General features: G+C 54.6%; 10 protein-coding genes across 10 annotated transcripts; 7 read left to right on the top strand and 3 right to left on the bottom strand.

Moving 5' to 3' along the window:
- Positions 1-628: 628 nt before the first annotated feature.
- Positions 629-3,251, top strand: J4E78_010252 (uncharacterized protein; the record flags this gene model as incomplete). The annotated part of the gene is made up of 3 exons (XM_049370831.1): positions 629-2,877; positions 2,928-3,083; positions 3,134-3,251. The coding sequence occupies 3 exons, from the start codon at positions 629-631 to the stop codon at positions 3,249-3,251; spliced, it is 2,523 nt and encodes an 840-aa protein (XP_049217416.1).
- Positions 3,252-5,157: 1,906 nt separating this feature from the next.
- Positions 5,158-8,021, top strand: J4E78_010251 (uncharacterized protein; the record flags this gene model as incomplete). The annotated part of the gene is made up of 3 exons (XM_049370830.1): positions 5,158-7,087; positions 7,138-7,572; positions 7,630-8,021. 3 exons carry the CDS (start codon positions 5,158-5,160, stop codon positions 8,019-8,021), a joined length of 2,757 nt encoding a protein of 918 aa, XP_049217415.1.
- A 308-nt stretch (positions 8,022-8,329) lies between these two features.
- J4E78_010250 (uncharacterized protein) lies at positions 8,330-9,736 on the top strand (the record flags this gene model as incomplete). The annotated part of the gene is made up of 4 exons (XM_049370829.1): positions 8,330-8,333; positions 8,648-9,389; positions 9,441-9,549; positions 9,602-9,736. The coding sequence occupies 4 exons, from the start codon at positions 8,330-8,332 to the stop codon at positions 9,734-9,736; spliced, it is 990 nt and encodes a 329-aa protein (XP_049217414.1).
- A 175-nt stretch (positions 9,737-9,911) lies between these two features.
- Positions 9,912-11,639, bottom strand: J4E78_010249 (uncharacterized protein; the record flags this gene model as incomplete). The annotated part of the gene is made up of 3 exons (XM_049370828.1): positions 9,912-10,550; positions 10,608-11,466; positions 11,632-11,639. The coding sequence occupies 3 exons, from the start codon at positions 11,637-11,639 to the stop codon at positions 9,912-9,914; spliced, it is 1,506 nt and encodes a 501-aa protein (XP_049217413.1).
- Positions 11,640-12,683: 1,044 nt separating this feature from the next.
- J4E78_010248 (uncharacterized protein) lies at positions 12,684-13,674 on the top strand (the record flags this gene model as incomplete). The annotated part of the gene is made up of 3 exons (XM_049370827.1): positions 12,684-12,812; positions 12,863-13,153; positions 13,204-13,674. 3 exons carry the CDS (start codon positions 12,684-12,686, stop codon positions 13,672-13,674), a joined length of 891 nt encoding a protein of 296 aa, XP_049217412.1.
- Positions 13,675-15,081: 1,407 nt separating this feature from the next.
- Positions 15,082-16,376, bottom strand: J4E78_010247 (uncharacterized protein; the record flags this gene model as incomplete). Its single annotated transcript, XM_049370826.1, has 3 exons — positions 15,082-15,726; positions 15,975-16,292; positions 16,347-16,376. 3 exons carry the CDS (start codon positions 16,374-16,376, stop codon positions 15,082-15,084), a joined length of 993 nt encoding a protein of 330 aa, XP_049217411.1.
- A 1,226-nt stretch (positions 16,377-17,602) lies between these two features.
- Positions 17,603-18,905, top strand: J4E78_010246 (uncharacterized protein; the record flags this gene model as incomplete). The annotated part of the gene is made up of 6 exons (XM_049370825.1): positions 17,603-17,854; positions 17,902-17,952; positions 17,999-18,025; positions 18,073-18,579; positions 18,624-18,785; positions 18,831-18,905. 6 exons carry the CDS (start codon positions 17,603-17,605, stop codon positions 18,903-18,905), a joined length of 1,074 nt encoding a protein of 357 aa, XP_049217410.1.
- A 920-nt stretch (positions 18,906-19,825) lies between these two features.
- On the top strand, positions 19,826-21,006 carry J4E78_010245 (uncharacterized protein; the record flags this gene model as incomplete). Its single annotated transcript, XM_049370824.1, has 3 exons — positions 19,826-20,024; positions 20,117-20,621; positions 20,667-21,006. The coding sequence occupies 3 exons, from the start codon at positions 19,826-19,828 to the stop codon at positions 21,004-21,006; spliced, it is 1,044 nt and encodes a 347-aa protein (XP_049217409.1).
- An 841-nt stretch (positions 21,007-21,847) lies between these two features.
- On the top strand, positions 21,848-22,915 carry J4E78_010244 (uncharacterized protein; the record flags this gene model as incomplete). Its single annotated transcript, XM_049370823.1, has 1 exon — positions 21,848-22,915. One exon carries the CDS (start codon positions 21,848-21,850, stop codon positions 22,913-22,915), a length of 1,068 nt encoding a protein of 355 aa, XP_049217408.1.
- A 553-nt stretch (positions 22,916-23,468) lies between these two features.
- On the bottom strand, positions 23,469-24,975 carry J4E78_010243 (uncharacterized protein; the record flags this gene model as incomplete). Its single annotated transcript, XM_049370822.1, has 2 exons — positions 23,469-23,836; positions 23,892-24,975. The coding sequence occupies 2 exons, from the start codon at positions 24,973-24,975 to the stop codon at positions 23,469-23,471; spliced, it is 1,452 nt and encodes a 483-aa protein (XP_049217407.1).
- Between the last annotated feature and the right edge of the window lie 1,848 nt (positions 24,976-26,823).

Genomic DNA, 26,823 nt, shown 5'->3' with positions numbered 1-26,823 from the left:
TGCAGCTTGACGCGGGGTATGCTGAGGCCAGAGAGATACCCAAGTATGGAATTGTTTGATCGGCTTGTCGAGAAGTGTTCCTTGCTCTTTCTAATCTATTGATGACTAGTGACGCACGGAATTACCATTAGAGGTCGGGGTAGTGTAAACAAGCGTAATAGCGCCAAATCAAGTGCTAGGGCGAAGCAATGGCGCATGCAGGATTGCCATGTTCCCGAATCGGCAATTGACCACGCGACAGCCGTTGCTCAGAACAGCCACCAACGTGTACAGATAAGCCATCGCATTGTGAATGCAGACTTCAGAATGTTATCATGAAGATCATGATAGATTGGTGGTTGCGGGCAGCAGTGTGCGCGAGATCCACCGGATGGTTCACACATGCGAACTGCAAAGCTGGAGAGGCTAGACCGCCCGGGCGGGCCCACACTTCCAGGGCACGGACACCGAGTAACGTCACTGGTAGATTCAGGACGAGATTCGCAGCAAATCCACACTCAGCACTTCCGACGCGCTTTTTCACCCACTCTCCTGCGTGTCTACTTATCAGTGGCCCATCATTGCTGCACACCCCCGTCACACAGCATTAACACTGCAATTGTTATCTTGATCCACGCGCTTTCCCGTAATGGCCTCAAATCCGTCTGGCCCTGCTGGCCCCGACGCCGGCACTGCTGCCACCTCCAGCGGCCCTTCGTATGCGGCAGCTGCAGCCGCTCCACCTAAGAAGAAGAAGACGCATCGCGGTGGTAAGAAGCGCAAAAACAGGAGACAGAGTTTTGCAGCTGGAGCCGATCTCGCGCAAGGCGATTCCATGATGGAGGAGCGCCCGAGTCTGGCCAATGTCGCCAGCCATGGGCAGTCGCGAGGGAGCAACGGCTTCTACCGCACCCACAGCAACCTCAGCAACACGAGCCTCGAGAGCGAGGCTCTGCTGGACCACCGCGAGCAACCCACCATCCGGACGCGTCGTCCCAGTGTACCTGTAACGTCCATGTACCAGCCGAGGGCAAGCCAGCCCAGCGTCAGCACGCCCCAGCGGCTTCAAGCCGCAAACTCCTACGGCCGCTCACGCCTGTCGCATACTCCCGAGGAGAACTACAGTGATGGCGAAGACGATGCGGATGATAGAACGCCACTCATGGGTTCGTCCCAACGCGACATCAGGACATCCACCAGCTACGGCTCCAACAACGGCAAGCCTCGCCGAGGAAGCAAGAACTCCGCAAAGAGCTTCAAGCACATGCCCATGCCAGAACACAGGCCGGATCTATTCACTCAACACCACCACTCTACAACCAACCTTGACGACTACGACGTAAACAACCCCCCATCCGTACCTACGAGCCCAGCTTTCGAGGCTAGCAGCGGTCTAGACGATGTCATGCTTCCGACAGACTTGGATCACATGTCCGACCCGGGAAGGTCTAACAGTGCATCTCGAGATGCACTCATCAACATCGATGAGGACGCCCATTCAGGCACTCCACCTACTCCGGGCGACTTCACACGCCGCATGACCGGTTCTGCGCTTGAAGACGTCTGCTTACCCCACGAGGACATGTCTGAGATGGGACACGAAGATTACATGAACGCCCCCACGACCGGTGAGCCTACCACTCGCCGAAGACGCCGCCGCTGGCCCGATCTCGACGTTCTACAAGCTTGGGCACACGAGGAGAAGGAACAACGGACAATTGAAGGCATGCGCATGCGCAAGGTCAGCGAACCGCTTATGGTCGAAGGACGCCTCCGTCCGAAACGACGCGTCTGGCATCGCGAGGACAGCGACGCTCCCTATCGCTTCACGTACTTCAACGAGACGTTCGACAACACCATTCACAGCCAGAGCATCAGCGAACTCTTGCAACCTGGGCAGAGCTTCAGGAATCTCTTCGTTCCAGATCCACCAATCCTCGACGACGACAGCGATTCTTCTGACACAGAAGATGACATGCTGCATGCTGGCCCCAACGGCGGCTACTCCTCACGCACAACAACACGTTCGACTTCGAAGGCCGAGGGCAAGTACTCTTCTGGAGAACAGACGCGCTCAACAACCCCGCGTCCAACGGATGCAGGAAAACCCGACAAGCCCAATGGCGAAAAGCCGAAGCGATTTGGCCCACGGCCTGCCTGGTGGTTGGATGTCATGTCCCCCACGGAGACTGAGATGAAGGTCATTTCTAAGACGTTTGGCATACATCCATTGACCTCGGAAGATATCCTCATGCAGGAGCAGCGCGAAAAGGTCGAGCTCTTCAAGCACTACTACTTCATCAACTACCGTACCTTTGAGCAAGATGAAAATAGCGAGGACTATCTGGAGCCCGTCAACCTGTATGTTGTTGTGTTCAGAGAAGGCGTAATAAGCTTCCACTTCTCTATGACACCACATCCTGCCAACGTCCGCCGGCGTATTCGCCAACTCTCTGACTACCTTGTCCTCTCACCTGACTGGATCTCGTATGCCATCATTGACGATGTCACGGATGCATACGCGCCCATGATTCAGAAGATTGAAGAAGAGGTTGATGATATCGATGAGGCTATATTGCGACTTCATTCGAGCGAAGAAGAACAGGAAGCAGAGAAGGAGAAATCGTACAGCTACAACAACCCGCACTACAAAGAGCCTCCCGAGATCAAGTCGCAGCAAGAAACCGGCCGAGACATGCTGCGACGCGTGGGTGAATGCCGAAAGAAGGTTATGAGCCTCTACCGCTTGTTGGGTAACAAGGCCGATGTCATCAAGGGTTTCGCGAAGCGATGCAACGAGCAGTGGGATATTGCACCTCGCAATGAGATTGGCATGTATCTTGGAGATATCCAGGATCATATTGTCACCATGACGGGCAACCTGAGTCATTACGAGAAGTAAGTTAAACCTTGCACAACTATAGACCGCGAACTAATCAGCTCCTCAGTCTCCTGTCTCGTGCTCATAGCAACTACCTTGCCCAGATCAACATCAGGATGAACGAACGTCAAGAGAAGACGTCCGATATTCTTGGCAAGCTTACTGTGCTCGGAACGATCGTCCTGCCAATGAACGTTGTGACCGGTATCTGGGGTATGAACTGGTGAGTCAAGACATCTGATCCTGAGCGAACGATAAGCTAACCAAGCACAGTCTTGTCCCTGGCCAAGACATCGAGAACCTTAACTGGTTCTGGTGCATTACTGGAGGCCTCATCACCTTCGGCCTTATGTGCTACTTCATCGCGAAGAGGGTGTATGGCATCGTTTGATCACGTTAAAGAGAAAAGCATAGACTGCCATTTGGTTGAGAGAACACATTGTATCGCGTGGCGTTGGTGGTCGGGTTTCGCTCGCGTTGAGTCGTCCCTGGTTTGAGTTGGACCAAGACAGTACACATGTTTGCTTTTGTACCACTACTACATATCGGAGTCAGGCTTGTCGTTCGACTAATTAATGACAGTTGTTTGATTTCCAACCGTCAGTGTGCTCTGCTGACCCGCTTTCGTATGTTATTTCCTCACAGTGATACCGATGTTTGCGCAGTCATCTGGCCCCCAGTGTCGCCCCTCTTTGAAACACAGACGGGAGGCCACGTACAGTGAGTGTTATCGCCCAGCCGTGTTTACCGGCAGCTATGCGTCTCCGGTGAGTGAGAGAGAAAAGTGGGTATCTACCGGGAGGTGGCTTCGTTTCATACAGTCACTCCTGGTGGTGAGTCGTTGGGAAGCTGAGACATGTCCAATAGCAAGAATGTGGCTTGTTTCGGCAGTGATATGGTCACTATGGGAGGACAGATCTACTGGACTAAGAGGCAGAGTCTCACGGTGCGGGTCGTGGGAAGGATGCAGGTGGTGGTGAGGGTGTGCACTGGGTTCTTAAGGCAGTGCTTTGGACGTCTGCATGGTGCAGCCTGTTGGATTCTATCCCGATCTTGACAGTCCTCTGATGCACGCCTCAATCGATCGAAGTAGGTCAGACACAGTGCGCTCCCTTGCAGCGAGGGTCTGGCTTGTAGTATGCATGCCCGCGATGTGTTCAGTACGTTGGGCAGGTGCTGCTCCGTCACGATGCAAAGGCTCCGGCGAGTTCACGGTCGCGGAAAAACTCTTCAACGGTCTCATCGATGTAGTTTTCTGTCGATCGCGTCAAGAACATGCTTCTTGCGAGGCGTTCTATGCGAGGTGGGCAGGGTGACCCTGGGAGTATTGGGTTGCTTCACTTTTGGGCTTTGCGTGCGGTGACGCAGGAAGGTTCTTGTCTTGCAGCTTGGTGCCAGGTTGGGCCCAAGTTCTATCTTCGCCGCTGTGCCGTTGATGGAGTCACCAGGCAGCCGGCAGCGATGGGGAAGGGGCAGTCAGCGGCGTGAGTCGTTGTCAGCCGCAGAAGCACCGTCCACATGCTCGAGCGCTCACCGCATGCGGGGCTATGCGCATACGTGATGGCGCAATGTCCGGTGAGTTCTTGGTGCCCACAAAAAGAAACTTCTAGCGAATGTGACAGCTTGCAGGTAATGGTTCGCATAATGTGCGATGCGCGCGCTCCCGTCGTGGCTCGATGTAGGGCTGCGACGGCGCGGTGTGCCCATCTTGTCTGCGAAGAGGGTACCTAGGTAAGGCAGACAGACTGCGCGCAGACAGGCACTGCCCGACGGCGCCCGTATGTATTTAGTCACTGGAAACGCGGTGTTGAAACACATGGTCCAGCGCGCGGTCGGTTGAGGTGGTGCGATTGGTTTGACGTCATCGGCCTCAGGGTACCTCTTGCCTTCTGGGCAGGCCAGAATCAAGTCTTCTGACGGGGTCCGCTATTCCTGACACTTGACGTCGTCTGCCCTACTCGCGTTCACCCTCTTATTACCCCACCTCGTTTGCTGTCGCAGTCCGCCAGTATTGCGCATCCCCAACGATAGTGAGCGTGTTGATCAACACTCTCGCCAATCACCCAGCCCCGCCCGCTCGCGATCGACGCCTGCGAGTACCCGCCCTCGCTCAGCCGTTCACAGTCACGCCTAGCAGCGAGTCACCACGACTGGCTACGTAGGCGAGCACCCGCCGCCAGAGTCTACAAACATCCCCCATCCTCTGCTCCCCTCCTGCATTGCATTTGCATTGCGCGCACTTCCGAGCCACTGCAACTTGCCCCTCCACTTCTCTTTCCACGACTCCACGCCGCACCATGTCGGTCATCTACAAGAGGAGCGAGCGCGACCGCGAGTGGGACACCACGTCCACGCGCACCGGTGCCACTGGCTACACCACGGTGCGGCGCTACAAAGTGCCCGATCACAGCCTCGAGGAAGACACGTACGAGACCGAGATGCGCATGGTCCACCGTGGGCGCGACGACTTCGACGACCGTCGCTCCGTCAAGGACTATCATATCGAGCGCCATGAAGCGCCCGCTCCCCAACGAGAAGTGAGACACTACCACTACGCCGAGCGTGAGCGCGAAGTTTCGCCCGTTCGTTCCGAGTATCGCATCCAGCGCGAATACGAGCGCTCCCCCTCACCTGCGCGCACCGAGATCCGCATCTCCCGGGACTACGACCGCGAGCGCGAAATCTTCCCACGGGAGCAGCCCTATGAGTTGGAGAAGTACTCGAGGTCTACTGAGTATTTCCGCCCCGAGCCGCTGCCCCAACCCCCACCACCCCAGCCCCAGTCCATCTACATCCGCAATGAGGCCCCCCAGCCCCAGCAGATGCCACCCATGCAGATGCAGATGCAGCCTATTATTATCCGGGAGGAAGCCCCTCAACCCATCATCATCCGCGAGCGCGTCCAAGAGCCCTCCTACGAGCTTGTTGAACGTACTGAAGAAGACAGACAGGTTGCTCGTCCGCAGCGCCACGAGGAAGATTACTACTACGAGCGCAGAGTGAAGGAGATTGATCGCGGCGGTCGCTACGATGAGCGATACGCCGACGAGCGTGAATACGACCACCGATGGGGAGATAAGAACTACTACAGCGACGACGACATTTATATCCACAAGGAGAAGGATACCTGGGGCGGAAGCGAGACCCGCACCAAGCGTGATGTTGCTGCAGGTGCTCTTGCCGGAGTCGCTGCAGGACAAATCATCAGGCATCACCGCAAGAGAAAGGGTGAAGCCGCTGGAGGCAACATAGGAAATGCCCTTGGCTACGGCACGCTCGGTGCTGTGAGTGCTGTGGCTCTCGATAGGTTTAACAACCGTGACAGATCCCGGTCTGTTTCTTCTGATCGTGGCAGAGGCAGCCGCCGTGCCAAGTCGCGCCACCGCAGCAAGTCGAGGGTGAAGGAGCTGGGCACGCTTGCCGCACTTGCCGGTGTTGGAGCTCTCGCCTACGCTGCCGGACAGAGGAACAAGAACAAGGTGGTCAAAGAGGAGACGGTTACGGTCATAGAAGATCGGCACCGAAGCAGGTCACGTCATGGAGGCAGATCGCGTTCTAGGAAGAGCCGAAGAAGATCCAGGTCCGCCTCAGTGGCTGATGACAGGGGTAGGTCTCGTAGCACGAGCAAACACCTAGACCCTGAGCATCGCAACAACAGAGCAGCGCAAGTTGGCCTTGCCTCTGCTGCTGTAGCCGGTCTTGCGGCACGCAGCCGCAGCAAGTCTCGAAAGCGCAAGGGCAAGCGCTCACCTAGCCGGATCCGACAGGGTGTACCTATCGCTGCCGCTGGCGTTGCCGGCGCAGCTGTCACTGGACTTTATGAGAAACGCAAGGCTAAGAAGGAGGCTAGGGCGGCATCGCGGTCCAAGTCAAGGTCGCGCTCAAGGTCCAGGTCAGTCCTCTCCCGCCTTACCGGACGCAACCGCAGCAGACGTGGAAGTACAGTGAGTGAACCTGTTTTAGTAGAGTACGGCGATGATCCGGTGTACACCGATCGTGCCAGTAGTCGCAGTCGAAGCCGAGACCGCAGCCGCGCGCACCGTAGACGGCGAGGAAGTTCTTCTTCCTCTGGTGGTCGACGTGGAAGCCGGAGCCGGAGCCGGAGCAAGAGTCGATCACGAAAGGTCGCGGAGACGGCGGCGGTCGCCGGTGTAGCTGGTCTGGCTGCCCATGAAGCAGCGAAGCGGCGCGACCGTAAGAAGGCCGAAAAGGAAGCCGAACGACGACGTGAGTCCACCCCACGCCCACACCGCAATTAGCATACTCAACATCACCAGGCGAGGAGGATTCAGCCTACTCCACAGGCACCTACAGCCCCTACGATAGTCCCACTCCCACCACTGTGTCCACTGCCTCCACTGCTCATCCTAACGACTCTCGCTACTTCCCTGAGACGAACTACTTTCCCCCTCCCCCTAGTGCTCCAGTAGACCCCAACCCCAACCTCAACTTCAATCCCAACACCAACAATCCTTATCCTCCGTATAACCCAGCAGACTTCCCTCCGCCTCCCCAGAGCGCATACGAGCCAAACCATCCCTCACATTTCGTCAACCCACCACACGACGACTTGCATCTCGGCAACCCATATGCACCCCAGCACCAGCAACAACACGAACCCTATTACGGCCAGCCACGACGTGGGGGTGACAATGTGAGTGCTCCAGTCCCTGATGGCGGCAAAGAGCACCATAACTTTGCGTCTTCACGTGGTGGGTGGAGGCCGCTGCCTGCCCATGAGTCTGAACAATTCGCTAATACCAGAACAGGGCCCGTAGACGACCCGCCTAGCCCGAGTCCGTCCCCGGAAGAAGATAAGAGCGTCCATTTCGACCCGATCCCACAAGAACGAGAGATACCCTCCCGATCGGCCTCACGATCACGGGAGTCTTCATCTGATTCCGATTCCGAAAGGCAACACAGACATCGAGACGACCACAGTCACAAGCGACACAGGCGACGCAGGGATGACGAACGATCGGATGCTACAAGAGAGTCTGGCAGGGCCCGGAAAAGGCGTCACCGCTCTGAGAGCCCCGGGTCAGACACATCTGATGCTACCATCGAACTGCCACCGCGCTTCGACGAGCGCGGGAGGCAGCAGCCTGAGGATCCATTGGCGGAGAAGTTGGAGAGTATTCTGCAAAACATCTTTCGATAGCGTCTCTTGCTTTCCTTATTCTCTCTTTCTTTTGAGTTACATCTTTTCGGTTTACAGAGGCACTTGATACATGTTTCTTGGAGTTTCTTTACTGTGTTTGGGCGTTTCGAGATGGGTTGGATCATGAGAACGAAGTTACGATATCACTGCATTGAGTTGTATTCCTGTAATTATGCGTAATACTTTTTCCTTCGTACACTCTATTATGAAATGTTATGTTTTTAATGGTTGCAAGACTGCCTCGACTGCCTGTGTTCTATCGTGACTACTCGCCTTGGGAGATCTCGAAAACAGAGGTGAAGGTGGCCATGGGTCGCACCTTCCTTGTTACATCTCAGGGTCGCAGCGGCTGCTCCTTCTGTAGACGTCCCAGCTTGGCATTTTGATAAACTTCACCATCACCTTCACCTTCTCCTTCCTTTAACCACACCTTCCCCCCGCTATCGCATCGATCCCTCACATCCCTTCGCACCTGTTTCGCTCAATTCTCAACAACATGATTGCGCCACGCTACTTCTCAGTCTATGCCGCGCTACTGATGGTTCTCGCAACAGCAGTACTTCCCACTACTGCTGACTCGCCCTTTCCGTGCACTGGGTAAGCTGGCAGACTCACATTCTGCACAGTCACCAAATCTAATGCGCGCAGTGGTTCTATCTACTTCACCGGCCATACAGTCGATGGCCTGCTCTTCCAGAACCCAGATCTATACCACGACCTATATGTTTTCAAATGCGTCACTACGGTTGTCTTCACAGCGGATAGCGGTGGTGAAGCGGCCAACAATACTCGGGTGCAGGAGTTGGAGCGCGGTCTCGAAGATGCTTACAGGTTCATGTCCGACGTGGCTTCTGTTAGGCCGGATGGCACGCAGTCCATCTCTTCTTCGAACGAGGAAGCGCCACGTAAGGCGCCACAAGAGATCCTCATACTGCACAACGAGACTAACCAGTATACCACAGTTTCCAATGAGACCACGGTTCAGATCGGCAAACACACTATCGTCTCTTCTTCACTGCTCGGCCTATCGAACGCACAGATCCTCTACCTTCGCCTGCCTGACAGTACATACTTCGGGGAAGGGTATAAGGCGTACAGCGAGGAGTCCCTGAAGAAGTTGTACAGCGCAGACATATCGGAGGTTACCACCACCGACGGCAAGGCCACGTACACCATCGACGATCTCAAGGACATCATTGCGACCATTCTTCGCGATCGCCGAGCCAACCAAATTCGCGTGATGAATTACCAGTCGGCTCTTTCTACGGATAATGACGATGATCAGCTTGATCATGCTGATCGAATCGTCTCTGCTAAGCTTGTGATGGATGTTGTGGAAGAGGAGGAGATCGCGGGAAATGTCACGGCGTAAGTTTGGTTTCACGGTTTCTTTGAGGACAGGCATGCTAACGATGTCAGATATGCATGCGACTCATTGCGTATACTGTCAACAAACAACCTCGAGACCCCGGACTACATTAAGAAGGTCGATGCATTCTTTGAGTATGCTAAGCGTGATCCCGACATGGTAAGTTGAAGTCCTATGTACATGATAGTAGTTCACTGCTAACTAAATTCAGTGCCAGAGTCTTGATGAATGTGGTCAGCGGCGTCAGAATATCAAAGATCCCTCCAAGGTCAAGTATAACGAGGTAGATCATGTTGCAAACTTCCTAAAGCGGGAGTACTACATCCGGATAGACACCGAAGCCTGATACGGGAACGTGTACTAGTACAGAATGTAGCCAGGGTTGACTCGAGAAACTTTCTTCCATGATGGAAAGATAATTGTGGTGGATTGTGAGATACTACATAGGATAGATACCACAAAAGGAATGAACTCATATGCTCACTGCGCCCTCAACACCTCCAATGCAAAACAAAAAAAGCTCACGCCTCGTCCTTCTTCCAGCCCGTCTTCCGTTTAGTGTCAAATTCGGACGGACTCAGCCTCCGTGCAGTAGGCTCTTGCCCAGGAGACCTCGGCGGCGAAACATCCTTCTTCTCCTCCTCTTCTGGTTCCCAAGCCCTCCGCTTCTCCAACTTTGCCTTCAAAACAGGATCCATGCCCTCCATGCCTGATGATGGCTTGCGCTGCGGCACAGGCGGCGGCGGCCTCCTCGTTTCGCTCGTCCGCCTGAATCCAGCCCTCGGGTCCATAGCGACGGGCATAACAGGCGGGATCTGGCCCCTAACCTCCCTCACAACAGGGACGTCAGAAGCGGCGATGGCGCCACCGAGACGTGCGAATGGTGCCGGGCTCGTGGGTGACATGGGGATGCCTGAGGTTGATGGCGTTCCGGGGATCTCTTGCGAGGGGTGCATGGGGGCACGACGGTTGCCTAGCATAAATTGACCATACGTTTGGTCGCCAACAGCGGGGAGAGAGTAGTTGATTTCTTTTGGTGCGGGCTTGGGTGCTGGAGGGGGGCGGGGTGCAGATTTGTTGACGGCGGGTTTGGGGGCGGGGGCTGGGGGCGCAGGTGGTGTGGCGGGTGGGGATGGTGGTGCTGCGGTTCTTGATCGGAGCTGTGGGGGGTGTGAGGTTAGTAACTGATGTTGAGATGGTATAGCACTTGGACTTACTAGTTCCTCTCGGTACTTCTTCTCCTGCTCCCATCTTTCAGACTCCCTCAAGGCTCGCTGTAACTCTTCCTCATCCTCTCTCTTCTTCCGTTCGGCTTCTTCTCTGGACTTTTGGATCATCATATCCAGATCCCGTTGTTCTTTGGCCAGTCGGTCGAGCTCCGCCTTTCTCTGCCTTTCGATCTCCTTTGCTTGTGCTTCCTCTTCTGCCAATCTCTTCTCATGCTCCCGCCGGCGTCGCTCAATGTCCTCTGCCATCTTCTTATCATGCTCTGCCATCTTCTTCTCATGCTCTCTGCGTTTTCTTTCCATTTCCTGTTCCTTTTCAGCCAGCTCTCTCTCTTGGTCCCTAAGTCTTCTCGCAATGGCTTCTTCATCGGCTTCTTTCTTGGCCTGCCGCCGCCTTTCTTCCGCCTCCCTGAGGTCCCTCTCCCTAGCTTCCTCCTCATCCCGTCGTCTTTGCTCCACTTCCCGGCGGCGCTTCTCCATAGCTTCTTCGTCGGCTTTTTCTTTCGCCCGACGTCGTCGTTCTTCTTCCCGGCGGCGTTTCTCCGTAGCTTCTTCTTCGGCCCTCTGATCCGCTCGGCGTCTTTCTTCGGCCTCCCTGCGACTTCTCTCCTTGGCCTCTTCGTCAGCTCGCTGCTTTCTGTCCGCTTCCCGGCGGGCTCTGTCCCTGGCTTCGTCGTCGGCTTTTTGCTGAGCCCGTCGTCTTTCTTCCGCCTCCCGGCGGTTCTTCTCTTTCAGTTCTTCCTGCCCACGTCGGAATGCTTCTGCGGCTTCTTCGTTTTCTCGGCGTTTGTGTTCTCTTTCTTTTTCCAAGTCACGGCGCATGGCGGCTTCTTCGTTGTCGCGGAGACATCTATTGCAAATCCCGTTTTGGTCTCTGGTTTTTACGGTGCAGCGATCTTTTGTCCTCGCATTGTCACGGTCACAGGGTACTCTGGTCCTATCGTAGTAGGGGCAGTTGAGAGTGACGACATGATCATCCAGCTTGTGGCCGCATTCGAGTATCGTGATTGTGTACTTGCACATGCTGGGCGAATAAGTGGGTGAGCCACGAGACGAACGTGAGTGTAGGTCGGCAGCGTAGTAGTGGGGGTAGAGCGAAGGGATGTTGAAGAAGACCAGGAAGTGCTATGATAGTAGCAGTAGATACTTATATGGCGTAGATGTTGACCGCCCCCTTGTACTAGTGAAGTGCTGCATGAGTGATGTACACGTACACGTAGTGGCATCATATGACTCTGAAACATGGCTGGAAGAAGCGGCCGGTGTTGTAAGCCTGTGAAGATACCGAATTGACAGTGCAAACATTAGTACAACTCATCAAACGGCAAGCTTGCCTGCGTCCGCGCAGAGCGCCGTCAATGAGGCGAACAGCGGCCGATTGGCCAGACACAATGGCTAGGGTATCTTTCCACCTACGACGGCACAGAGGGAAGAATCCTATGCGTCTCTCAGTCCACCGACTGCTACTCCTAAGGATGCAATGTCGCGAGGTGCCCCCAGCGTGTGTGTTAGCAGACCCACAGTTCCATCAGACGTGGTTGACCGCCGTAGGCGCATTCCACGAGCATCGATGCGGCTCTGTACCGAGCCATTTTTTGCGCAGAAACTAATACGGGACGTTGCCAACAAAGGAATCCGCAGGCTAGACTGCCGCGGATGCCAGAGAAAAATGAAGCTTCCGCAGTGCGCAACAGCGACGAAATGCACGAGGACGGTGTCGGTGGGGATAGCTACGTGGCGGCCTCGACTGTACTGGGCATGGCTCGCTGCAGCAAAGGCGGTAATGTGTTTCAAGCAACGAAGGTCGTGGATCCATGTAGCTACGGGAGAACGGCGATCAGGTAATGCTATCGATCACGCACACGAAGCGATGCTTGGGATGACCTGAACTATGCGGAGAAGGAGTGAGGAAGCGTCGAAGGTACAACGGAGTGGAGATGTTGGATGTGGCCAATCAGAGGCGGCTGATTGCAATAACCCCTGCACATTTACTTGGCGCTTCGGATGAGCTTCATCGTTGACATCTTCAATCGACGCCATCGCCTCCAGCCCGCAGCACAACCCACCATGGCCTCAAGACTCGTCCCCCTCGCATGCAGGATTGCCCCACGGGCCTCGCGACAGTTCCAGAGGGCTCAATGGCGGGCTTTCAGCGTTTCGCGACCGTCATGGAACGAGAGCGGCTCGCTCAACGTCGTATGTATTTGATTCATCTTGCGCTGGAAGCCGAGCTAATACGCCTGTAGCACCGCGACACGCCTCAAAACAACCTCAAAATTCCCTTCAAATTTACACCACAAAATGAGGAACTCATCCAAGAGATCGTCTCTCGATACCCCTCCCAATACAAGAAGGCCGCCGTCATGCCGCTCCTCGACCTCGGACAACGCCAGCACGGATTCTGCAGCATCAGCGTCATGAACGAGGTTGCGCGGATACTGGAGATGCCACCAATGCGTGTATACGAGGTTGCGACCTTCTACACCATGTACAACCGGGACCCCGTGGGCAAGTTCCACGTCCAGGTCTGCACAACTGTGAGTAGACACCATGTTTAGCATCGAGGGCAGCAGCTGACAGAATGAAGACCCCATGCATGCTTTGCGACAGTGACTCGGTTATGAAGGCTTGCGAAGACGTATTGGGCGTACACCACGGCGAGACCACGGCAGACGGCCTCTTCACATTCTCCGAGGTCGAATGCCTTGGTGCATGTGCGAACGCGCCCATGGTCCAGATCAACGACGACTACTACGAGGATCTCACATACGACTCGACAGTCAACCTGCTCAAGGCCCTCAAGGCCGCCGAACAATCTACCGGTGCGCAGCCTGGAGGCAAGGGTCTGGCATCTGGCAAGGGATCGCTCAATGTAGAGGCGGGCGCCGGTGAGGCTCTTGCCAACGAACAGGGACGCCAATACGCGGCTGGCGGCCTCAAGCTGCCATCACCAGGACCCTTGAGCGGAAGGAAGAGCTGCGAGCCGGCTGCTGGATTGACTTGCTTGACAAGCGAGCCCTGGGGTAACGAGACTCTGCGGAAGGATGGCGAGCTATAGAGGGTCTTTGTAAATACTGTAACATTTTCCCTTGCATTCGGAGTAAAGGTCTTGGGGCTGATCGCCCTGTAGACCATCTCAAATGTCATACTAGTTCAACTATTTACGTGGACGTGCATTACATGTGACACTTTATTCCAATCACTTCACCGCACAATTCACATCCAGGCTTCAAACACTTCTAGGCCAGCGGCTCACTGCTCAGTTTGTATGACGACTGCCAGACACGTAGAACACGATTTATCTATTTCAATATCGCGCTTCGATCTCGGTCAATCCATCACTCCATGATCTCAACAGAAACCCAGCAATCACCAAAATCAACATCATGCACTTCCCCATCCAACCCGTCGCTATACTAGCCTGCCTCCTCGTCCTAGTCACCGCGACTACAGCCCTTAACCGGGTCTCCCCTACAGCACTATCAACCCTCCCTTTGCGCTCCATCATCACCACAGACCAAGACCCCATACCAACAGAAGTCATCACAGCTGCCAAAAAACGGTGCAACATATGCATCGACAAGCTCAACACATGTCACAACGTACGCACTCCAACACCCCCCTCTCCTACGTACGCAGACTCACACATGCATCAACAATAGAAAGGAAAGAAGAGCTGGGAATACTGTCGCGATGAGCAGTGTGAACACTCTTATTGCTTTTGTCACGGGTGCAAGGGCATGTAAGTATCTGTATTCCAATTTGAAGGGACCGTTTCGAGCGGTACTGACGGGGAACAGCACATGTCCTGAACGTGAGAGAGGTTGTGGTGAAGCGCTTGAATGATGACCTTTGAAAGGGGATGATTAGTTGTGCGGTGGAAGGGAGAGGGTCAGTGACGACGTGTACCTCTGTTCTGCTCACGCATGGGGGATGAGGATAGAAAATGACGTTCTGGACGTGGCGGAACACTCGCTGCTCTATACATCACGGACCAGCATTGATGTAAAGCAGTTCCATTATCCCCAGTTTCCCAGTGGCATCATGAAACTATCTATGTTGTACAAGCCATGCCAAATCATGTCCGCTTGGCAGACTCGAATATGCTTCTATGTATGATGCATGACCGCTCGTTCTTTTTCGGCTCTAGAGAAAGAGGAAGAAGGAAAAGTTGCATGTGAATGCTGTGCAACTTGCAAGGACTAAAACCCAGTCAAACGCCTTCGCTGTTATCCATGGGAGGACGTTCCCAAATCAGACCCCCAGGCCGTGGTGACCATTCCCAAATGCAATGCTCGTGTTTTGTATCAATCGCTTTCGTTGACGTTATACAATGCCACCTGCTGTCGGTGAACGGTTTCGTGTATCTTTCTTCCCGTCGGAAGAGCGCTCGTAATGTGAAGTGTCTCGTCGATTTCTTCTGCCGTAGTTCGTTTCGACGATGGTGAAGGTGGGACTGTCTGTCCTACAAGAAGCCCGAGTTCCCCTTGCCCATGAGCAGGTCTCGTGTCATCTCGAAGCTGAGCCAACTGCTAGCCATGCTAGGCGCGACCTTGAGAAGGTTGGGCACAATACCCTTATACAGACCCCGGAAGCCTTCTGTCTTGATGATCTGCTTGATGGCGTCGCCGATTCCTGCGTACTGGTATCCCATACCACTCATTGTGTTGATCTGGAATCTCCGCCGCAGAACATCGAATGGGTAGGTGATGGTCTGCGCAACAGCACCGGAGACGGCACCAGCTCCTAATTTGCCGATGGCACCCGGGTCTTTCTGACCCTCGCGTGTAAACTTGGTACGGGCGATCTCGTACACCATGAAGTTAAGGCCAACATACGGTGCGACACCAGCCACTGTGGGAAGGATGCCACGGTATAGCGCCGGGAAACCGCCCTCGGTCTTGTACATAGTTACAAGCAGCGCCCACATGCCCGGTAGCTTCTGGCCAGCCTCCTTCTTGAGATCGGAGAACGATGCGGACTGGATGGATAGGCGTGTTCGGACGATATCGAGTGGGTAGGTGAACGTGACGGAGGTGATACCAGCAAGACCACCGCAGAGTAGTCGCTGGTAGGCATCGAGAGGGGCACCTGGTTCGCTCTCGAAGAACTAAGGCAAGTTAGCTATGAAACTTAGGGACATACCATGGCCGCCGTCGTCTTTGCAGGAACCTCCGTGTCCTTGAACATCTCCCCCCGGCTCACTTTGAGCTTTCCATCGACGAAGCTTCGGATCCTTCCCAACTTACCGCCCTCTCTCTTTCGTCCGCCCTTGCCTTGTCCCATCCACCCCATGTTTGAAAAGCAAGTCGCTCGCTGAAATGAAGAACACGCTGAACAGTAGAGAAATAGACGTACCCGCTTGTAGACGTTGTATGCGCTGAACTGTACGGCCGAGTATGGTACAATCCGTATGCAGTTGGTACCGTTTCCGGCCATGAACCCTCTCCATCCCTCTTCCCTCCACATCTTAGCCAGAGCCTTGGGTACTGACATCTTGTATTCCTCGCGACCAACGCTCTGGACTTGGAATAGAATCTTGAGGCGTTCGAGGGGCGATACGACGGTTCGTGAGACCGCGCCAGCTACGCCGCCGGCGACGAAGGAAGCCAGAACTGGCTGCGCAAAGACCTGGCGGACGCGCTGGAGGCTGGTTATGTCGGGCGTGCCGAGGGGCTGCGATGAGGGGTCAATTGATGTCCTGCGACTAGGGATTTTACCTTGACTCACTTTTATGCCCTTGCCCGGTTCGTCGCTCATGATGGCGGGCGGTTGCGACTGCGGCTTCTCGGATGGTTTCGACATGACGCTGTTTGGCGTTGCTCTAAACGCGGCGCTGTTGCTCTGAAAAGCAGGATATTGTTGTCCGAGCGGGGACAAGTTCTATCGACGGAAAGAAAAGGTCGCGCGACGTAGTGTCGAGGTCATCGGAAAATGGTGTTGCGGAGGTGAAGACAGATTTCCGGCCGTACGAGGTGAGCAGGACTTGTCGATGAGCGGTGAATTCGATCTTCCATGCAAGGCAGCTTTCAAGTGAGTGTTTGTACGTGTGGTCGCGCGTGTGTCATGGGCGTCGCTCCTCGGTAGGGTTGTCGTGTTTGGATCGTCTCTGGTAGCGGAGATTTGAGGATACCGCGGGAGGAAGGAGCGAATTTTAGTCTAGCGCCACGAATCGACGAATGCCATCAGCCATGCTTATAACAACCACGGTCCTCGCTGACGGCCCGGGTACTCGCGATCTGATACTTGGCTCTGGTTGACACCTGTCGTCTCCCTCCGGCATCAGCCCCTTGACGGGGCTGACTGCGAGCCGCCATGATTCGACGCGCATCATCGCAACACGTCAGGGGAACACCAGGGCAGATGCACGCAAACTGGCGTTGCGCCTCAGTCACCCCTTACTAGACGACGCAGTCAGCTGCGCACTGTCACTCCTTCTGCGTCAGCCGTTGTTGGAGACACTATAGGATGCTGTTTTAGAGTCCTGCTGCTCATGATCTTGATAGCCTGTATCTGTCTTGGATGGGTGTCGTCACATGCGGAATGGTACCGCCCGGGCTCTCCATCACCAGATACTGCGAAGGCATCCAAAACGTACCGTTCGATGAGCACACGACCCCACACCCAACTGAGATCGCGTGCTCACTAGACTCTGGAGAACAGCGGGGTACAAACGTCGGCCGTGGACGTTGACACATCGTAATCGTAGATTCGGCGTTCCGAGGTTGAAGACGATAATATCTCGGGAGATGACCTCACATCTCGAGTCCGAGATGATGAGCTATCGCGAACACAGTGATTGTCCTTCAAGTCATGTCAAGGCCGCTTGCAACATATAGTTCTCCTAGCTATCGTCCTCTCTATCGCGAGTGTTTGGGAAGGACCTGGACTTGGGGTGACATGTCGAAATCGTTGACGTACGTTATCGATAAGAGTATATAAGTTCTGCGAAGGCGAAGGCGCCGCACAACAGTTGCACCTTCCCTATGCTGTCACGTCGTATATTTCGGCAGCTCACAGATAGCTTGCTACTGGAGTCTTCCCATCATCCAGTAGCGCCAGCGTGTTTTGCCTTGAGACACGCGACTCGTGACTCTCACCAATCCAGTCACAGGCTCTCAGATCGGCGTGCATCCTCATCTTCAACAAGATGGAAGTCACGCCAAGGCAGGGACTTCTTCGCCAAAGAAGCCAAAGTGCAAGGCTTGAAGAGTCGCGCTGCATTCAAGCTGCTTGAAGTAATTGCGCCTCGGCCTGTGGCTGCGCACTGACTAACGTGCCACAGCTTAACACCAAGCACAAGCTTTTCCAACCCGGGCAGACTGTCGTCGATCTCGTATGTTTGTCACCTTCACTGAAAACACGATGCTAAAGGACCCCAGGGTTTTGCACCAGGATCATGGTCCCAGGTTCGCCAGATCCATCTACACAAACTACAGCATCTTAATGTCTCCAGGTTGCTGCAGATCGTACTGCTCCAGAGGGTCGTGTCATAGGTATTGACTTGATACCCGCACAACCCCCGCGAGGCGTCTCCACCATACAAGGCGACTTCCTGTCACCTGTAATCCAAGACGAAGTTCGAGCCTATGTGCGAGATCCAGACCTGGGCAGACCCAGAAGACAGGTTTCTGGGAAAGCGAGCGAGGGACTTACCGAAGAAGAGCTGGACGACATGGAACGAGGATACATCGATATCGAACGACATGCCCATCTGGAGGGCGCAGAACTCGAACCAATTGGACGACCAGCAAAGACAAGTGACAGCGGACAAGATGCTCCGACGAGGCTCTCGTTGAAGGAGAGGGATACGCAGCAGGGCAGAGCAGTAGACGTGGTGCTCAGCGACATGTCAGAACCCTGGGACCAAACGGCCGGCTTCTACAAGAAGAGCCTTAGTGACCCATATTTTAGGATGATGAACACCAGCGGAAATGCTTTCAGAGACCACGCCGGCAGCATGGTGGGTAGTCCGCCGATCACTCTTGATTTTACTAAACTTCGTAGGACTTGTGCATGGCCGCCCTGACATTCGCTTTCGATACGCTCAAGACTGGCGGCCACTTCCTCTGCAAGTACTACAAAGGATCGGAGGAAAAGACATTCGAGACAAAGCTGAAGCGTCTCTTCGCCAAGGTGTACAGGGAGAAGCCGGAATCCTCTCGCGCTGTAGGCTTTTCCGCACAGTGGATGTTCCACGCTGACTGGCTCCAGGAATCTAAAGAGGCGTACTTTGTGGCACTGCGCCGCAAAGAGACACCGACGAAGGAGGAGGTCTTTGGAGAATAATCAGGGAGACACCGCCTTACGAAGTGCTTATTACTACTGTATTTCTGCATCTTACTTCGGCCCGAGAGGTGCAGATCCCAAGGAGCTCTTGAGCACGTTTGGCTATTGAGACAAGGACTATACTCGTCGGCGCCCACATTCCGACGTCATGCAGCCACATGGATGTATCACACACACCGAAGGAGCGTTGAGAGGTTAGATCCCGGTTAAGAAACCCATCCACACACCGCGTGATGAGCTAGAGCTCGCTTAGAAGTGGCAGCATGGGAGCCTATGATGTAGTTACACTCGATTGCCAAGCTCAACTTGAATACAACGTGGCGTTTTCAGAAGTGCATGAGAGAAACAGGTAACAAGTGCGTGCGTCCGTCCTGGAGGATGAGGGCGCGTGCTGCCTCGAGATGCCTCGATGCCAACATGGCCGAGTCTTCCCAAGAGTCAGTCACATGGCATATGCAGGTGGCGGCGGTTCATCTAGTTGGCGGATAAGAGCCTCAGACCCGGTATTAATGGCAGGCCGTGGTACCTGGTGACGGATCTGGAAGCGTCTCGTCCCATGTTCGGGAGATATGTCAAGCATTTTTGTGGGCCCATGTGGCAGGGATGCTGGAGGTGTGAGGTTGCTTAAGGCACTGCATTAGGACATGCTTGCACGCTGGTCCAGTAGGGCGCCATGCGGGATTCGATGTATTCTGGAGTTCTTTTGACGATGCTGGGTGCGCTCGTGAGGACGTGGTCGCGCGGGAACAAAGAGGGCGAGGACGGCCAACTTGACTCGCTCGGCTGGCCTGAGCTGGGGTTGCAAAGCTTCTAGAGCCGAAACCCAAGCTTATCACGAACCGCACGTTTTCTCCCATCAACGGATCAACCCACCGATCAATCTAAACCGAGTTGTGCGACGTGGCCAATGAGTGCCGAACATGGATTTCAATAACCCTAATGCGTATGGCGGCCAGTTCGCCAATTCCCCGCAACACGCCCAATTCGATGCACAGGCGCGGCTCCAGCAGCAAGCCAACCCACATGGGCAGTACGGGCAGTCCCCGTCGTTCCCGGGCATGGGTGGCGCCATGGGGAGCAATGGCATTCAGCCAGGAGCCCCGTATCTCCAGCAGCGAGGTAAGCCAGTGACGTGCGCGTTTCTTGTCCTGCCCTATCGCCGCCCGTGGGCGCGTTGCTCGCAGCCTGGCTGACATGACACCATGGAGCAGCCGCCATGCAGCAGGCGCAACAACAGCAACAGCAGCAGCAGGCGCAACAACAACAGCAACACCAGCTGTCGTCGCCGAGCCCCTACTCGAACGCGCCCTATGCGCAGACGATGCCCTCGCCTGCCCACCACCAGTTTGCCCAGAACCGCCAGACGGCCTCCCCTGCCAGCACCACTGGCCAGGCACCCTATGCGACACCGCAGCCACAGCCCTCGCCCAGCAGCATGCAGACCAACGGCCAGCAGACCCCCATGAACCTCCAGCTGCCCGTCAAGGCGGAGCCGCCCCAGGTCCAGACGCCCGTGAAGCAGGTGCCCCCGTCGCCAGTGTCGCCCGCCAACCCGGCGCGTAATGCAGACCGCGTCGCAACCCTCCTCGACATCAACAGCATCCTCATCAAAGAAGTCTGCGAGCTCCAGACGCAGGGCAAGGCAGGCCAAGTCGGGCCCACGCCAGAAGGGAAGCCCGAAGGCGACAAACCGCAGCCATCCAAGGAATACGTAGAGTGAGTGCTGCGCATCCCTTGCGCAACGTCAGCTAACAACCCCAGCTACATGCGCCGCCTCCAGGCAAACCTCGCCTACCTCGCGCAGAATGCCGAGAAGGTACCAAAGCCTGGCCAGCAAATACAACCGGGGCCCGCCATCATGTCGATACCCGCCTCACCCACCGAGCTCGTCAAGCTATATACCAAACTGCAGGAGCTATTCCCAGGATGGAAGGGGCAGACCCCACAAATGAAGCAGTCGCCCGGGCCGCAACGGATGAACTCGAATGCGTCACAACCACCGAATAGTGCAGGCCTTCAGCAAAATTGGGGGCAGAACGCGATGCAGCAAGGCATGCAACAATCACAGCAGCAACAACAAACGAAGCAGGAGAACCAATAAGGGAACAACAACCTCCATCGCAGGCGTATGGACGGCGTTACTGTACTTTTATACCTCGTGTAAGATTGGCGTTGGCAACATGTGCTTGTCATGGGTGTTTCGAGAGATGCGCACAATGTCTGGACATTCAGTACTTGTGGAAATCATCATCGTTAGGCACAAGCAGTCCAGTCAAAGGAGCGTTATCGATAGGCGATTGGCATGGGATACATTTCTATAATTCGGAATTCAAGATTGGTCGATACAGGCAGCTGCAGTCGCAAGAAATATGGCTAACGAGACACTGGCAGATCGGAAGTCACCAGAGAATCTGCATGGCGTCATGACGGCTGGTTTGGTACAGCACACGTGGGATGACAAAGCACGCTTCCAAGGTTATGTCACTGGCCCTCAGTCGCCCCTTCCTCTTGACACCTCCTATCTGCATCTTTCCGAACGGCAACGCATGGCAAACATACCTCTGACATCCATGGATCTATTACAGTGTTAACGCTAGGCTAACACCCGGTCGGCTGCGTTTACGAGTGGAGTCGTAGTACGAGACGGATCCAATCACACACAGCCATCTGCTGAATAACGCTTCATGACGATGTGTAAGGTCGTTAGACCAACGCCAATCTATGAAGGTGGAGGGACATGAACTACGCGCAGTTAGAGCATGCTGACATACCTATCACTAAGGGCATCAAAATTATCACTAACTAGATACGAGATGCTCATCATGACTATGCATCCAACAGTTCCCTTTGGCATATATCTACATGGCAGTCGAAAGTGCCCCATGTATCTCGCTAACTACACCACAAGAAACGACTACCATCTCATTTCATAGCACAGCGCGATGTCCCCTAGAAGACTGACTTCTTTACTATCTTTGGCCCTCTTAGGTCTCAGCACATTATCCTCACCTCTCCCTAGTCCCGCCCTTCCTCTCCCAGTCAGAACAGTAGCTCAGCTTCCCACCGTTCCAACCTGGCTGGAAAACATTGCCGTCCGGCCAAATGGCGATCTACTCGTCACCCAACTAGCTCCAGTCCCCATCCTCTACACCATCAAGAACCCGTCCCTAGAGAACGCAACCCTAGAACCTATCTACGAATTTCGTGCCACCAACGTCACCGATCTCCTCGGAATCACAGAAACAGCCCCAGACACATACGCCATCATCGCTGGAAACGCTACAACCAACTCGACTGGCTATGCCGGTACCTGGTCCGTATGGCAAGCCACCTTCGCCTCGCCCAACATATCCATACCCACAGTCCACAAAATCGCAAATGTACCTCAAGCAAAACTACTCAACGGCGCCGCTGCCCTGACTTCCGACCCCTCCATCGTCATGATTGTAGATTCTCAATACGGCCTTCTCTTCCGTCTCGACACGAAGACTGGGACAAGCGAGATCATCGCTGACGGACCAGAGCTCAAGCCGTATCCGCAACTGCACAACGCTACTGTGGGATTCGGTGCCAATGGTATCAAGATACGCGATGGGTGGGTGTACTTCAGTAACTCGGATCTCATCGCCATATACCGCGTTCCCATCACTTCAAGAGGGTACATACCGCATAGCCCCAAGGGAGTTGTGGAACTATACGCCAATCTGACTGCGGTGGCCGACTTTGTAGATGACTTCACGTTTGGTCCGGATGGCACGTTGTGGGCTGTGAGTAACTATGAGAACACAGTCATTGCTGTGAGTCCAGGTGGGAAGAAGATGGAGGTGGTGGCAGGTGCAAAGGGGTCAGTGACGTGCGCAGGGGACACCGCGGCAGCGTTTGGTAGAACAGATAGGGATCGGGATGTGCTATACGTGAGCACTGCTGGGGGTTTGGCAATGCCTGTCAATGGAAGTGTTATGGTGCCTGGGAGTATCGTTGCGGTTGATACGAGAGGGTACGCGTGTTAGGAAGGACATGGTTGGCCTTGCGAGACTCCACATGTGTACATCGCTGTGGTGGTCTCAAGCTGACTGCATAATCTCTATGTAATTAGAACAAGACGTGAGATTAAAATTGATGCATCAGTGCTTCGTCGTGTAGAACAGAGAAGAAGCAACGTCGCAACAGCAGCACTGGGGCTTACGTCAGTGAATGCTTCTCTGCGACCCAACACCACCGCGTCAGCTTTCAGCAAGTCACAGAATGCAAGGGACAAAAATTGAAATCAACAGTCTTCTATTCATCACATATATCGCTACACCAATCCACCACACCCCCTCAAACACAACTGTAACTAGAAGTTAAACAAAAAAGCAATATGCTGAAGCGATCGTTTTGCATCAGAGTGCGCATACGTTCGTTCTATGCCATGAAGCTCCCCAGAGAACAAAGCCTGATCCCAAGGATATACCCAAAAATATACACACACACACAACAAACAGAGAAGAAGTTTTTTAACCACACACAAAAACGCCTAATCCATCCGTCCTAAAAAGAGAACAGAGAGAGGAAGTTAGGCACTTAAGCGGCACCAGCGTAGACCTTGCCAACAGCCGAGAGGCCGGTGCCAGAGTTAAGCTGGTTCTCACCGTCACCGACCATGAACCAGGAGTAACCCTGGACCTTGTCGGAGCCGTCGAGGTACGCCATGGCGTCCTTGAGGAAGCTGGCGGCTTGCTCCTCGGAGGCGCTGCCGGGGTTGAGACCGAACTCTGTGATCCAGACCTTCTTGCCACCCATGTCGGCGGCCTTCTCGACCTGGGCTTGGAAGCGGTCGATGGTCTGCTCGTCGTAGATGTCGTAGAAGTGGATGTTTGTTGCGTCGACGTGCGCGTCGGGGCAGCAGTCGTTGAAGCGGCTGAGCCAGTCCAATCCCATCGGGGCAGGGCCTTTTAAGTCAAGTCAGTATGTGTCTCACATGCAATTCGTATAGCCAAAACTTACCGTTGGTAACGGAGGGTCCGACAATGGTGACCTCGGGGTGGGCGGCCTTGACGGGGTTCATGTATTCCTTCCAGGCGGTGCAGGCGGCTTCGGGGCTCAGGTTGCACTGCGAGGTGTGGTCGCACTCGTTGAATCCCATGACGGCAGTGGAACCCTTCTTGACGGCCGTGTCGACGTTGGCGAGCCACTCGTCAGCGGAAGACTTGCTGGGACCGTGCATCATGGGGACGAAGGAGGTGCCGATGTCGTTGCTCTCAACCTGTCCCCAGTTGTAACCGAAGCCGAACTTGCTGCCGAAGGTGGTGCAGAGGTGGGCCTCGTTGTAGGCGAGACCACGCTTGACGCCGCTGTAGCTGTTGCCAGCAGTGGGCGAAGGAGCAGCGGAAGAAGCGACGGAGGTGGCCGACTCGACGGGCTTCTGGGGAGCGGATGCGGTGATCTCGGGGGTCTTGGAGGTGGGCGCCTCAGGAACCGCAGGGTACTCGGCCTTGGAAGACGAAGCTGCAGGAGGAGCGGCGGGGTACTCGGCAGCAGGGGAGGTGGTGGCCTCAGCTACGGGAGTCTCGACGGTGCTCTGAGCAGCGGAGGAAGTGGGCTTGTCGGCAGGAGGAGCGGCAGGGTACTCAGCGGCCGTGGAGCTTGACTCAGCGACGGGCATGACTGAAGAAGGGACTCCGTATCCAGTGCTAGCGGCAGATGAGGTGGGGACAGCAGCACCGCCTCCGGGAGTAACGGTGACAGTGACCTTCTCGGAAGCAGTCACAGTGACAGTTGCGCCACAGACACCAGTCGAGGCATCAGCAGCCTCGACCTGCTTGTTGCCTCCAGCAAGACCGGAAGGCTTCTGGTAGACGGTCTCGTACTGAGTGTAGGTCGAGGTCGAAGTGGTGTCGATGGTGGTAGTCTGTTCACCAGGGTAGGCACCAGTACCGGTAGCCTGAGCCATGGCAGTGGTGTTTGAGTTACCCCATCCGTTGACAGGGTAAGCAGCCCTGTGGTGGAACTTCTCGTGCTGGTAGTGGGGAACAGCCGCAACAGCGGAGGCGAGGGCCAAAAGGCCGGTAAACTTGACAGAGGCAGACATGTCGATGTTCGGTGTAGATTGCAGGTTAAGGATGTGCGTTACGCTTTGCTTGTAGGGTATCGATGAGTAAAAGCAGATGCGGCTAACCTGAGCGCGAAATCGTTGGACAGTCGAACAATGAACGTGGTAGTCAGAGAGCGACAAGAGAATGTACCGAGCAGAAATGCTCAAAGGAGTGGACAGGCAACGACCGTGTTTGGTGTGAGTCTGAGGATCAGGATGTGACAAAAACAACGGGGAGGGCGGGTGATTTTCAACTTGATATATTTTTCGCGGGGAATCCGGGCGCTCGATCCTTTCGCACATGCGCCTGGCTATAACCTTTCACACCTTCAGGCTCTGCGCAAGCGGGTAAGCCAGGGGTTCAGGTGGAAATAACCTACTTGGCCATTCACAGCTCAGAAGAGGTCTGAGCCGCTAAGGTCGTGGTCCGTCTTGATTAGCTACCGCATGGCGCCGTGCGTTTCACGTAGCCGCCACATTCAGGTACACCCGCTCACCGACGCATGCCAGCAGGGGCCGTATACCGTTTGCGTCGGTTTCGGTGTCAGATCTGCTTTTTGCGTCTGCAAGCTGCTCTATCGATAGACGTGAAAGTCATCCTGTCAGACATGTCGCCCAAGTGGATGTTATCGACGTTCGCTGTGTGGTGTGCGTTGGTCTCCACATAATGACAGGACCACAGATCCTTCACAAGTCTTGGTACTCGCGGAATCCCAAGGGGTGGGGCCGGGCGCAAAGACCGCGCGGGTTGATCGAGTATTCTAGACGCAGACGCTCTCATTTCCGAAAGTGTGATCGCCTCTGCGGGAGTCTGACCAGTTCTATCGAGCGATGACGAGGCCCTCATCCCGGCGACCATCGTCTTGTTTGTTGAGCGTTAACCGTGTTCGGGCTCGCGACCCAAAGGGGCTCAGGACTGGAGGTGTGCCGAGAGGGCGTATGCGATGCTGACGAGGCTTTCTCGTATCAACGAGTCAACATTGAGGCGGTCCGATGCAAAAATACCAACCGATGTGGCACGGCAGGCCCTCCGCGCGCGACCTCGTACTCAGCCGGCCCCCTTCCTCATGCACTTCAGCTCAGCTTAGCACACCTCTATTATCCATTGTTATGTTCGCAGTGTTCTGAAGCGTCGACAGATTCACAAGTCACGATAAGATTATTTCCGGTGTTCATGGACAAGGTGTCGGGTCGCATCAACGGTGACCTTACACCCACGTCAACCACAACAACGTGGTACGCACGCGAAAGCGCTCCGCCAGGCTGGTCCTTGTCATAATTACCGACATATCCCGCCCTCTATCGGGCTCCGAACGTCTTTGTTTTCTTCTGTCTGCCGATGAACAGATAACGCAGCTGTGACGCTTCCACCGACGTCACACAATTACAACGAGAACTCCCATCGTATGCGCCTGAAGACATTGCGCTCGAGGTCTGCCTCCCCGATTTTGTGCCAGCAACAAGAGAACTGATTCTCCACGGTGAGGCACCTCATTCGCTGGCACACTAACACGCATCCAATACGAGTCGAGGCGACTGTCAACCAGCCCTGCGCTATCGATGTTTTAGTACTAACAGCGTTATTAGGGTATCTTAGATTTAAAAAAAAAAAATTAAGTCTTAAATAGGTAATAGCTCTCTACTACGTATCTTAGAATAAGTTATAATTAAAGTTTAATATATACTCTATCTAAAGTATATATAAAAGTACGCTAAGCTTTTTTAGCTTAGCTACTAATACTTTAGTAAGTAGCTTATTTTAAAAAAATTACTATATAAGTAATATAATTACTTTATTATTTTTTTTAAAATTTAAATAAAATAGTAATATAACTATAGCTTATT

This window comes from Alternaria triticimaculans (genome assembly GCF_023758025.1).
Source record: "Alternaria triticimaculans strain BMP 0046 chromosome Unknown scaffold_29, whole genome shotgun sequence".
Classification (NCBI taxonomy): Eukaryota; Fungi; Ascomycota; class Dothideomycetes; order Pleosporales; family Pleosporaceae; genus Alternaria; species Alternaria triticimaculans.
Note: the sequence above shows the minus strand (reverse complement) of the source record. Positions and strands in the feature narration are given on the sequence as shown.